Source organism: Ixodes scapularis, unplaced genomic scaffold, assembly GCF_016920785.2.
Source record: "Ixodes scapularis isolate PalLabHiFi unplaced genomic scaffold, ASM1692078v2 PGA_scaffold7__128_contigs__length_106722199, whole genome shotgun sequence".
NCBI classification, from domain to species: domain Eukaryota; kingdom Metazoa; phylum Arthropoda; class Arachnida; order Ixodida; family Ixodidae; genus Ixodes; species Ixodes scapularis.
Genome location: NW_024609882.1, coordinates 98,270,844 through 98,282,405, shown reverse-complemented (window position 1 = coordinate 98,282,405; position 11,562 = coordinate 98,270,844). Strand labels below are relative to the sequence as shown.

The following is an 11,562-nucleotide window of genomic DNA, read 5'->3' as shown; positions in this document are numbered from 1 at the left end:
CTCAAGGGCTGCACGTTGCACGCGCCTCGTGCTTCGACGCACCTTGCGCTACTTTTGAAACATGAAGGGGCTTTAGCCTTAATGGTTTATAGTTAAATATAACCCTCGTTCGTATCTTTATGGGTGTAACGGGATAGCTATACTCCGCGACAACTTTTCTTGGCAATGCAGTGGAAGGTACAGGCCCGCGTCCCCTCTCCCATTTTGAGTGTACGCAGGCTCTCCTCCTCCCCCATTTCCGGGTAGAGGAGGAGAGCCCGCGCACACTCAAAATGGGAGAGGGGACGCGGGCCTGTACCTTCCACTGCATTGCCAAGAAAAGTTGTCGCGGAGTATAAATATAATCCTCGTCCTTGTATGGCATCGCGGTGCCTTGCTTTCATCGCCCACAGACGAGAAGAACGTCAGTAGGGCCCTGGTAGCTGCGTCTAGCTGTAGCGAGGCCCGAACGACGCATGTTCGGTTGAATTCTTCTGTCTTCGGGTTGACGCCGCGTAAGGAACGGTGAGTTGGTAGAGGACGACGCCGTAGCCAAGCGAGGCGGCCAGCAGACGCACGAGGCACCGGCCTTCGGGTTTGAAGAAACCCAGGGCATCGGAGTAGTCGCGCAACAGTGGGGCCATGTCTTGTCCGCTACCCACGGGCATCCGCTTCCGCACCCCGTTGGTCAGGCTTCCCTCGAAGGCCACGGCTGCCCAGGCCACCAGGACCAGCGTCCACACGCTGTGAACCATCTGGGACGAGAGTGTGTTCGGGCCTCCTCGAGTTTCGAAGATCGACAAATTGGGACAAACCATGCACAGTGCCAAGAACGCGTGTCTGACTGGCGTGTTTAGGGTCCTATTCTGCCCAATCATCGAAAGGAGTCCTAAAGTGTAAACAAATGAAGTCACAGAAGCCAGAGTGTCATGCCGTCGGGTGTCACCACCATCCTGACGGTTGGGTGTATTAGTTCTGGAAATAAGCACGAGAGAACGCGAGTGTCGCTGTCGTCTCGACGCCCCCATTTCTGGCTGCCCAAGATTTCGTTTACTTTCAAGCTGGATAGCGATCTGCAGTAGGACAGACGACTGCCGCGTCCACCACCGCTGTTGTGACTCCGCCAGGATCGCGGCCTGCAACAGCATGGCATTGTGATGACGTCATCAGGCGGAAATCGAGGGACCAGGTTTGTGGAGGCGGTAAACACACCAATCGGAGACGCGTTCCAGGCACCATATTGAAAGTTCCTCGTAAATAGAATCCACGGAGGACCACCGCTTGAACGGAGAGCAATCGGTCAGAAGCAGAGCTTGAGGATCTTCGAGATTCACGCCTCCCGCGCAACTCACCTGGAAGATTGAGTAGAGCAGGAGTGCTGACAGCTGTCCGGTGATGTTGATGGAGTGCATGGACTGTCGAAGCGCCACCGTGAAGCCCACGGCGGTGTTGCAGCACCAGAGAAGCAACGGAAACGCGAAGTGTCTGGCCAACCTCCTCCGACGTCTGAACATCGACGTAAGGGAACACCGTGGTTGGCTCAGGAGCTCGACTCGTAGGGCTGCCAGGCCCAGGGCGTATTGCAGAGCCAACCAGGAGATGAGGGCGTTGGCAGCCATAAACCTTTGAAGGGAGGTGGGTGGGGGAAGGGAGAGATAGTTACCGCATATATACACCGACCGGAGAGTATACAGGCGGCTAGGTGCCAACACGCAACCTTGACGTCACGCCGCTGCGGTGGTTCTGCTGTCGGCACGGCGCATGCGCAGAAGCGCGCGCGCAGTGCCCACACCAGGTCTGGCCAAACGCTGACTTGTTTGTAAACAGCGTGTTGGTCTATACATGGCTTTTATTAACGTCACATCAGCTGCCTCTGTGGTGGCCCTGCTGCCGAGAGCGCATCTCCTGCAGCATCCATCTATAGTCCGTAGCAACTCAAGAAGGCAGGGCGAAATAAAGGAAGGCCGGAGAGAAGGAAGCAGACGGAACGCTGGGGAGAGGAGGAAGTTTCCCCCTCTCCTCTCCAGCGTGCCGTCTGCTTCGCCCTCCCTGGCCTTCGTTTCCCTCGCCCTACCTTCTTGAGTTGCAACGGAAAAATAGCTTCAACGAATCGTTTTTAGGGCGCTGCTCCTCGGTGCAGATATAGCTGCGTTGGCATCGGCGTAACCGCGCACATTGCATTATGGGTCGACAAAGACCTATACAACAATTCAATTCCCAGCTAAATTTAGTGGGGAAACTGAGTTGGTATTGATGTAATGGGACGTCAATTTTTTTCGCTAAATTTAGTGGCGAAACTAATTTGGTGTTGAGGCCACGTGACGTTAATTTTCTCGCTAAATCTAGCAGGGAAACTGAATATGTATATAGGTCACGTAACAAGAAGTCATGTGACGTCACTTTCCCCCTAAATTTAGCGGGGAAACTGAATTGCTGTTGAGGTCATGTGACGTCAATTTTCCCGTTAAATTTGGGGGAAACTAAATTTAAGTCATCTGATATCATTTTCCCCGCTAAATATTGCGGGGAAACTGAATTGGCGTTGAGGTCACGTGACGTCAATTTTCCCGTTAAATTTATCGTGAAAACTGTGACGTCATGTGACGTCACAGGCCACTTCTTCACGAAATCCGGAGCAACTAGTCAAACAACATTTCACGTTAAAACATACACCGTGCGCGTTGCATTACGGGGCTCCCACCGTAAAAAAGCAGATAGTTAAATACATATTTTTCACCTTCTCTACCACGATATATTACAAAATTAAAATACATCAAGAGCTGCGCTCTACTTTCGCATTACAGATAAGCGTCTGCAATATTTTGACAAGAACAAGTGAGAATGAACACCAGCATCATGCGATGATGTCATGTGCAAGCCATGTTTTTGAACAAGTTGACGGAAGTCGAGATTCCAGAAGACACATATCCAGCAGCTTCAGCTTAAGTTGAACAAAATTGAGTGCCACAGGGAATAGCGGTGTGCACAGCTTTGGTTTGGCTAGGGTCACTCAATAGCCTACGCTTAAGAGTACTGACACTTCGCCGACAGTCTTGCGGGTGCCGCCATTTTGTTGGCTAATACAGAGCGGGCGAAATAGACCTTTTTCAAAAGTTCGCGCCAAAGCCTGTCCGCTATTGCTTGCTCACATACTCTGAGCCAGACTTGTGAAGTAATCCGTTACTTTTTCAAGTAATTTGTAATGTAATTTCGTTACAAAATATTGGTAACAGATTACTTTAGTTATTCGTTACTTGTTAAAAATATGATCATAATACAGTAACTGGAGCAATACGAGCTCAACATTCAGCAGCATGAAGAGAGCAACTTCAACAGAATGGAAAACATCAGGGAGGGGAAGATGTCCGAAAAAAAACACGATTTTTTATATGACCGGTCACTTCAACAACTACAAAAACGGGCAAGGCATGTCCAAAGATACGAAAGACAAAGATCAAGTAAGACAACGCCGAGTAGGCTCTCCGTCGCCTTCCATCGTGTTTTTCTTGTTCTACCGGACAGGAGAAAGCTCTTCGTGTTTGTTTTTGTCTTTTACACCATTTTCTCCTTTCCAACTTCTTCGACGTCTCCCGCCATCGGCACAGACATCAAACGCGAGTCGCGGGTTCACAACTCGCGTAACAGACGATATAGTCTCGCGAGAGGGGGTCGAATTCTCTTTGTCTTTGATGTCCGCCAATGTATTCTAGAACGCTCTTGAGGCACGTCGCGAAGCTAAGAGCATCGTCTTCCAGGGTACGAACGATACTTCCTTGGGCTTACTTGTCTGGGCATCGTGGCCGAGTCCACTCCTCACTTTACAGTCAACTGTCGACATGAATTGTGTGTGTGTGGGGGGGGGGGGGAGGGGTGTTAGGCCATCTAAGGAGTGCTGACAGAGAGAGAGAGAGAGAGAACGCGTAATAGTGGTGTTATCCTCTATTGTTATGTGAGACCGATGGCTACCGCTTCTCTCGCTCTCTATGTCCTTCCCTCACCTAGCCTCGACGGATATTGGCATAGAAGTGAGAACCGATGAACGATCGATAACCCGTAACCGCCACTTTTTCTCTGACAGGTCGAGTTTTCGGTCATGGAGTGTCCGCCGTCTCCATGGTCATCTCTTAATGAGATGTTCAAAATTCAGAGCATTAAGCAGAACGGAAACCCAGAGTTTCAGTGCATACTTTGCTTTCCAAAAAAAAAAAAAAAAAAAAGACACATTGTCATCAGCAAGAACAAAAAACTTAAATCTACGGAAACACACCAAAGTAAGCTGGGACACCTGCATTCTGCATTGGCTATACATTGTAACGTTAGAGCCAAGTTTTTCTTTTGTTGTGAAAAACAGGCGAAACACTCGAGTCAACAGGGAGCTTTCGCAGATCGCTTCTTTAGCTCAGAATCTCGTAGCGAATGGAGACGCTGCTACTGAGCATGCGCACCGCTAGCTTTGTCTGCACAACTCCAGGGATCATTTCCGGAGGTCGTAAGCCAGTGGGATGGCGGGTGTGGTTGCAGCTTTCGGTGCTTTGTCAGCTTACAGGTGAACGGAGTGCATCTACACACTTTCTCTTAAATTCGATATTTTATTTTAACAAGGAATACCATAATACGGGCGTGTGAGAACTGAAAAGTAGTGTTACGAAACATTTGTGAAAAATATCAAAATTGTTTCTAATGTTTTCTGGATAAGTGTCCGGAAAAAGTAACGAGAAAGTAATTTGTAACGTGACGAGTAAAGTAATCCGTTACTTTTCAGCGAAAGTAATTTGTAGCGGCAATCCATTACATTTAAGGTTCGGTAATTTGTAATTGTAATCCATTACAATTCTCAAGTAACGAGCACAAGTCTGCTCTGAGCACGTATTGGACACGGGGGATGCGCAGAGTTCGGTGTGAACTCGGCTGAGCTCGTATTGGACACGGGCGCTGACGTCAGCGTTCGGCGAGGACTCGGATCCAATCACGAACATCGTGAGCAAGCAAAAGTCCACAAGCAATGTTGCTTCGTTGACGTTTGCAAAGTGTCCATTGGCGATAGTTACGATTCAAAAATTCGACTTCCTCGGCTTTAGACATAAGGTCTAGGGAATCACAGGCAATATCATTTTGAACTGTCGCGAACTGTTTGCAGGTTTGCGGAAGACGCAAAAGTGTATCTTGCAGTTTGAGATAAAGATTCAGGCATCTGGAAACAATGAATTTTAATCGTCAAGATGGTTGAAGCGTCGTCGCTCTCAATTGTATAGGTTATTAAATGGGTCCACGTTTACTTGCCAAATTGATCTAACTGATAGAGCAGGAGAAGAGCAAGTTCTTTCCTTCGCTCGAGCAAGCTGTCATTATGTCTGTACTGTTGACTACAGATATGATGTTAGGGAGTTTTAGGGAACAATTTTTGCTCATCCGATACGGTACTATGGGTCGTGCGGTACGAACTGCACACGTGAGAGTCTTCTGCGGTAGCACGTTCCAAGTTCGTACCGGAGGGCCTATCGCACCCTATCACATGTGCGAAAACGGTTCCCTAAAACTCCCTATTACCTGGGGACATGCCTCAAGCGTGTTCCAAGCTTGTTTCCTTCATGAGTTTCAAACACGTCTAAAAACAGTTTTTTATGACCACGCGACAGGACCGTCATACAAGGAAGAAGCACGCCTCAAACACTGCGTGTAGACTGCCTTTTGTATGATATATTAACGGTGTGAGCGCGGCTTAGAAGACGCGAGTAGACTGCGGTTCTTTACCCGATGTAGTCTCCGACGAAGATGGCCTTGGACAAGGTGCCATGGTCCAGGTGCTCCACGTCGACGCAGAGGAAGAGCATGGTCAGGATGGCCTCGCTGTTGTTCCACAGGAGGGTCAGGAACAAGTGTGGAATATAGAGCAAGGCGTACGCCACTAGCTCCAGGTAGCAAGAAACACGAAGACGACGGCTCAAGCTGTCCCTGCGTAGACACCACCAGCTGGCTTCACGTCGCACCTCCTAGCGAGCTTCATTTGAGGGTCTCTTTCTGTGTCTGGCACCCATTTAAGTCATTTAAGCTTATTCATATAAATAAAAGACAGTCTCCCGCAGCCTTTAAAAGAAAATACAATAGGTTTTTGGGCCGTCAGACCAATGATTGATACGGCTGTTGGTTTGCTGTACCCTCAAGCATAATGTACCTTCGTTATGTTCCTACCTACGGAGGCTAAATGATACCCCTTGAATTTCGACATCCGTGCAAGTAGCATGTGTAGTACGGTACAAAACGAAACTCCGCAAACACAAAAGGTGTTGTGTTGTCGTTGCTGTTGCTAATATCACATTTCTGCCGCAGAGCTGTTCTCTTGGATTTGTTCTTTTCACCGATAACCCAAAACGGCTATTTCCTCCTGCTTGACAGGCAGGGACCCCACCAAGCCGCTGCACACGTTGTTTGAGCTCCCCTTCAGGCAAGTTCGAAAAGACTCATCTGCACAAGAAGGAGACGCTCGCGAATAATACACATCTCCCTTAAAAAATAAAAAAACACATGTTTTTAAACAGCCTAGACGGAAAAAGAATGTAATATGAAAAGCATTTACTAAGAAGAAAATTTTATTAGAGCTATATTTACGGCGCAAAACGAATTTGTAGTTGGCACCCGCGGACGCTGCCACGAGTCACGTGGTAGACCTGTGCGCCGTCGCGCGGCGCCGCTGCCGCCTCAAAGTCACGCCGCCGCCGCCGCACAAGTTCGTCGGCTCCGGGGCGCCGCCGTTGTCATTTGACCGGCGCACAGGTCTATCACGTCTGCTTGCGCTTTTTCAGGAGTTTCTTTTGGGCTCTAAAAGTTACTTACTAATCTTAGTTTTTTTTTTTTTTTTTTGTTATACTTCAAACAAAAATGAATAAGTGTACTTTTGGAGGCCATAGGAAGCTTCCGAAAGAGCGCAAGCACCACGTGACAAATAGCGGCCAGTCACGTGATAAATAGCTGCCACTTTTCCGTTGCGCCCGCGGACGCCAACTAAAAATTCGTATCGCGCCGAAACATAGCTCTAAAGACTTTTCTTTTTCGCTGTAAATTCGTTTTATGAATTCCTTTTCCCAACCAGACTGTTAAAAATATTTTTCCTTTCCATGTGTTTTTTTTAGGAAATGAAAGACGTTTACAAATTTCTGATATGCGAAATTAGAGCGCAGGTCTTGAGGTATTTTGATTTTGCGATATACCGAGCTAAAGAATTTGAGAAAGAAATATATCTAAGTACAAATATAGACTTCACGGGATTATTTAAGTCACGTGATTACGTAACCTTACGTGATCACGTAACTTCACGTGATCACTAACCTTCTTTCTGCACGCAAACTTACGTGGTTACGATCCCGTGAAGTTACGTGATCGCGTAACTTGACGTGATCACGTAACCTTCTTTCTGCACCCCCCTCCTCTTGCATGTCCTCTTCCTCCTTCATACCCTCCTCCTCTGTATCCTCTCCTCCTCCTCTTCCGAACCCCCCCTCCTCCTCCTCCGTACCCTGCCCCCTCCTCCATACACGTTCCTCCCCCTCCATACTCGTACTCCTCCTCCATTCCATCCTATCTTCCTCCTGCTTACCCTCCTCTCCTCCTTCTGCGTACCACCTCCTCCTTCTCAGTACCTTCCCCTCCTCCTCCTCGATATCCTCCCCTCCTTCTTCATGCCCTCCCCTCCTCCGGTTACCTCGACAGCGACGGCGACGGCGACGCCGATGCCGCAAAAACACGAGAACGAGTGCAGAAAGGCCCGACCACACTAGCGTCGCGAAGACTTGCCCCAGTGTTGTGCACGTTCCTCAAAAAGAAAAAAAAAAAGGAACGAAAGACCACATACCTAAAACAGCGCACACACACAAGAGGAAGAGAATAGACACAGGAAAGAGCGCTGTTTTAGGTATGTGTTCTAAATACCAGCTAGCTCAACTATCTACATTACTACAACGAAAGACCGTTCCTCGTTCCTCCTGACTTTTGGAACGGGTTCCCGTTACAAGTTCCATATGTGAAAAAGGAACTCGTTCCCGTTACAGTTAAAAAATGGAACGTATCGTTACATATATGTTACATTTGTATTTTGCGAATTACCATATTTAGTTAGATCGAGGAAAGTTTTCTTTCTTTTTATCTATCTCATCAAATGGGAGCATACGAATTTGAATGCTGTGATGGAAGGGCACCAGGAGAAGAAAAAAAGTGGAAGCAGGGTTTCATTTGTTGATATATTTACCTTTGAAAATTTCAGCTTTTAATTATATTCATGCTTGTGGTGGGCAGTTCAGACTAGCCAAAAGTACTGTTACCCCACATTGCACGAGCGTTTTACAACAACGTCACACGTTTCAATCTAACAAAGTTCGTTGTTCGAACTTAACAACAGTTGCTGCTCGAGGCTGCTGTTCGCAAGACGAACAAGTGTAGAAGAAGGTAGTGCTTTTCAGTCAGTCTTGAAAACTAGCAGTCCTTCTTCGTGAAGGTCGGATTCGTTGTTCACTTTGAAGGTTTGGGGGGGGGGGGGGGGGGGGGGGGGGAGAAGGAGTAAAGTTTTTTCTTCTTTTTTTTTGTATCTTTTAAGTGACCAATGTTCGCGGTACAAGGGTGTGTTTGATGTTTGGTAACCTGTTTTTTTTTTTGTTGTAACTGTTGGTCTCTTTGTGGAAGTTTATTGAAGGCTGTTATCGGGCCTAGATTTTTGGGTGGATTAGGATTCGTTGAAGCAAAGATAGTAGCCGACGTTTGAAAGTGCTGTCCCGTGACGCCCGCAAAACGGAAGCCAATGTGGCCTCCTCGCATTGGTACGCCGGACGGCTGTGCCACCCAGCGGCGCCGACTGGCGGCGCCGTTGCCGCTAGTGTGATCCAAATCCAGTGACTTTAGTGTGATCAGGCCTTAAGAGCTACGCTCTAAGATTCTGCATAATCGGCTACGTCATAGGGCACCAGTCAGCCCATGAGCCATACAGTAGCGTGCGAGTAATGCAAATTTTCCCCAGGATAATTGGCCACATCATATAGCATCAGCCCGCATTGTGCATTACAGTAGAGGACGGCACATCGACCCTTAATCTGAAACTTACCTCTCGGGACGCTCAAGGTCTGGTGGTGGTCTGAAGCAGTAGATGGCTCCGGAAACGATAGCGACGACCTCACGCACCATGGTCATCAGGTTGTCAAGCACGACCACCTGGTCCCTGTCTTTGCCCCAGCACAGCAACGCGCTGGTCAGCCGGAACGCCAGCGACGGAACCAGCAAGCTCAGGGCGAGACACCAGAGGAATTTTCGCAAAGTCTTCAGCAGGATGTCCGTCTTGTTGCCACCAGACACCCGGATCGGAGTCATGGCCATCGCAGAGACTGTGTCATCCGTCGCCACCGAAGAAGACATCGGTGTGGACATTCCGTGCTCAATATGAGTGACCTCCTCTTTAGCCTGAAGTCGCCGCTGGACGGAGAAGGCTTTCCTGCGAGAGAACACTGTTCACAAGGGCGGAGTCTATAGAATGCAAAACTCCGCGACACTGTTAGCGCGAACAGTGTCGCGCTAACAGTGCCGTTTTTTTATGTTTGTCTCTAAGAATCGAAAAACAGCCATCAAAACTACTATCAGTGGTAGAAAGTTCTCAGTTCGAGTACTAACCTAAGCGATAAATTTTCATTCCCGCCAGTACTTTATGGAGGTAAAATGCGCAAAAGCACCAAAGTTGTCGCTAACGGTGTCGCGCAGTGTATATTGTTTGCAAGCATATAAAATACACCGTTGGTAGCAGCTGTATTTTTTAATAGAGTGATAAAAAAAGAACTGGAAGTTCTAGAATGTTCATAGAGTGAGATATCGGTGTGCCCTGTAATTTGGCTTGTGCTGTACGACTGGAAACCTGTGCGTCACGCGGCTAAAAAGAATCCGTGATTACACGAATTCACGTAGGAACATCGCTCATTCATTTCGAAATCGGCAGTAGAGAAACTTGAGTTAATAAATATTTTATTCTGTAACTCGAACGTTGCCTTCACGTGCTGATGAGTTGAGGCGTTGCGGTGTGCTAATACGCTCGACCACCGCAAACTGCACCATAATAATCACTTCAAATCTCGCAGGAACTTTGATTGCCTGTAATTTTAAAGGTCATATCAGGCGCCAATCGCAAGGAGCTTGAGAAGAACATGCCGTATTCATCAGCAAGGGTGCGGTCAGGGAATGTTCCCGAAAAGCATACATCTCATAGCCTGCCGTAGCTGAGCCGCAGATGCTCCAGCATTGTAATGGAGCTACCGGACAAGGTAGATTTGTTTGGTTCTTCACAAAGAAAACACAAACGCAGGATCCTTGGAATATTGTAAAAAGCGATAATTTTAGGAACAGAGAAATGATGGAAAATGAGTTCTAGTTACCCGACGCCAACAGTCCTGGCAGGAGTCTAGCCCGTACGGGTAATGAACTTGACCTTGTCGACTGAACTCGGCAGGAGAGACTCTGTCAGGCGAAATACAAAGCCGTGCACGCGAGGCACGTGGAACACCTGAGCTGTGGATGATAGACCAAGGTCTGTTCGTGACTCATTAGGGCGTCTGCAGTAATTGATCGCACAAGGTTTCTCTCGCCAGCTTTACAGTAGCACGCCATGTGTTTCGCACACGGCAACACCCCGAAAGTTGTATTTCTCTTTTAATCAAGCTCATTATCTGTCTCCGTCGTATTTTGTTTTTGCCCAAAAGAGCGTCGCACTGTGTACAGGTAGAATATTCAACAAAACGTAGCGAGTCAGCTTTGTTCGTGTCCCGAGCTACAAATACAGGCCTTTCTCTGGCATTGAAAGGAAACGAGCTTTTTGGCAACACAAGCAGTCCTCTTTTTTGGGAACCCAAGCAACCCAAAGGAATACTCTTTTTTAGTAAGTCAAGCAACCCAAGCAACCCAAGCGTATGTTCCTTTATGGATGCTTGCAGCCAGCAGGCGAGTCAGCGGCCCCGAAAAATTGAGAGATCCTACCTTATAGGAAATATTCACTGGCGGCCATAGCTGTGTGCACGACTGCTGAGCGCGTGCTGATGGCGAGCTTCCACAGTTCTTTTGTAACGTGCATTTCGCACCCTCAAGATTGCCGGTCTTAGCAGCCTATTAATGTGGGCTCGTTCAGAGCATGCGCTCTAGACATCACCCACAAATATGGCGCCCAGTGAATACTCCTTAAGGTGTATCCACACGACGGACCGGGCCGCGGACCGATTGATCACGTGATGCGCGGCCCGCGGGCCGCCCGGCTGCAATGAGCATCCACATGGCGGACCAAAAGAGCAAACGACAGAGTGAACGGGCCGATCTAACCCTCGACCTCACAGCTCCGCCAAACGCATGCAGCGTGCTGCTTTGAGGCTACTTGTAAGGAGCCAAGATGGAGGTTGAACGAAAGGGACGTTTGACCGCGGTGGCCCTGGCGTTGACTATTGAGGACGAGGAGGACTTAAGTGAACCGAAAAGGGCATGCATCCATTGTCCCACAGAGCGGGGAATCGCTCCACTAGCGCGATGAAGTAAAAAGTTGCATCGTCGCACCATGCCGCCATCGTCGCACAGCAA

The 11,562-nt window shown here is 48.3% G+C and overlaps 2 protein-coding genes across 2 annotated transcripts; both read right to left on the bottom strand.

The window, feature by feature from the left end:
- Positions 1-367: 367 nt before the first annotated feature.
- LOC115324710 lies at positions 368-734 on the bottom strand. The gene has a single exon (XM_029985339.2). It carries the CDS (start codon positions 732-734, stop codon positions 429-431), a length of 306 nt encoding a protein of 101 aa, XP_029841199.1. The 3' UTR covers positions 368-428.
- Positions 735-1,279: 545 nt separating this feature from the next.
- LOC115323852 lies at positions 1,280-9,951 on the bottom strand. The gene is made up of 4 exons (XM_029984357.2): positions 9,065-9,951; positions 5,731-5,931; positions 1,332-1,602; positions 1,280-1,300 (listed from the first exon to the last, which is right to left on the bottom strand). The coding sequence occupies exons 1-4, from the start codon at positions 9,382-9,384 to the stop codon at positions 1,280-1,282; spliced, it is 813 nt and encodes a 270-aa protein (XP_029840217.1). The 5' UTR covers positions 9,385-9,951.
- Positions 9,952-11,562: the final 1,611 nt, after the last annotated feature.

Coding starts and splice junctions, on each gene's coding strand:
- LOC115324710 (XM_029985339.2), bottom strand. CDS start 734: ATGGTTCACAGCGTGTGGACGCTGGTCCTGGTGGCCTGGGCAGCCGTG.
- LOC115323852 (XM_029984357.2), bottom strand. CDS start 9,384: ATGTCCACACCGATGTCTTCTTCGGTGGCGACGGATGACACAGTCTCT. Junction 5,932..9,064: donor GACCTTGAGCGTCCCGAGAG/GTAAGTTTCAGA, acceptor GTGTCTACGCAG/GGACAGCTTGAGCCGTCGTC. Junction 1,603..5,730: donor TTCGTCGGAGACTACATCGG/GTAAAGAACCGC, acceptor CTCCCTTCAAAG/GTTTATGGCTGCCAACGCCC.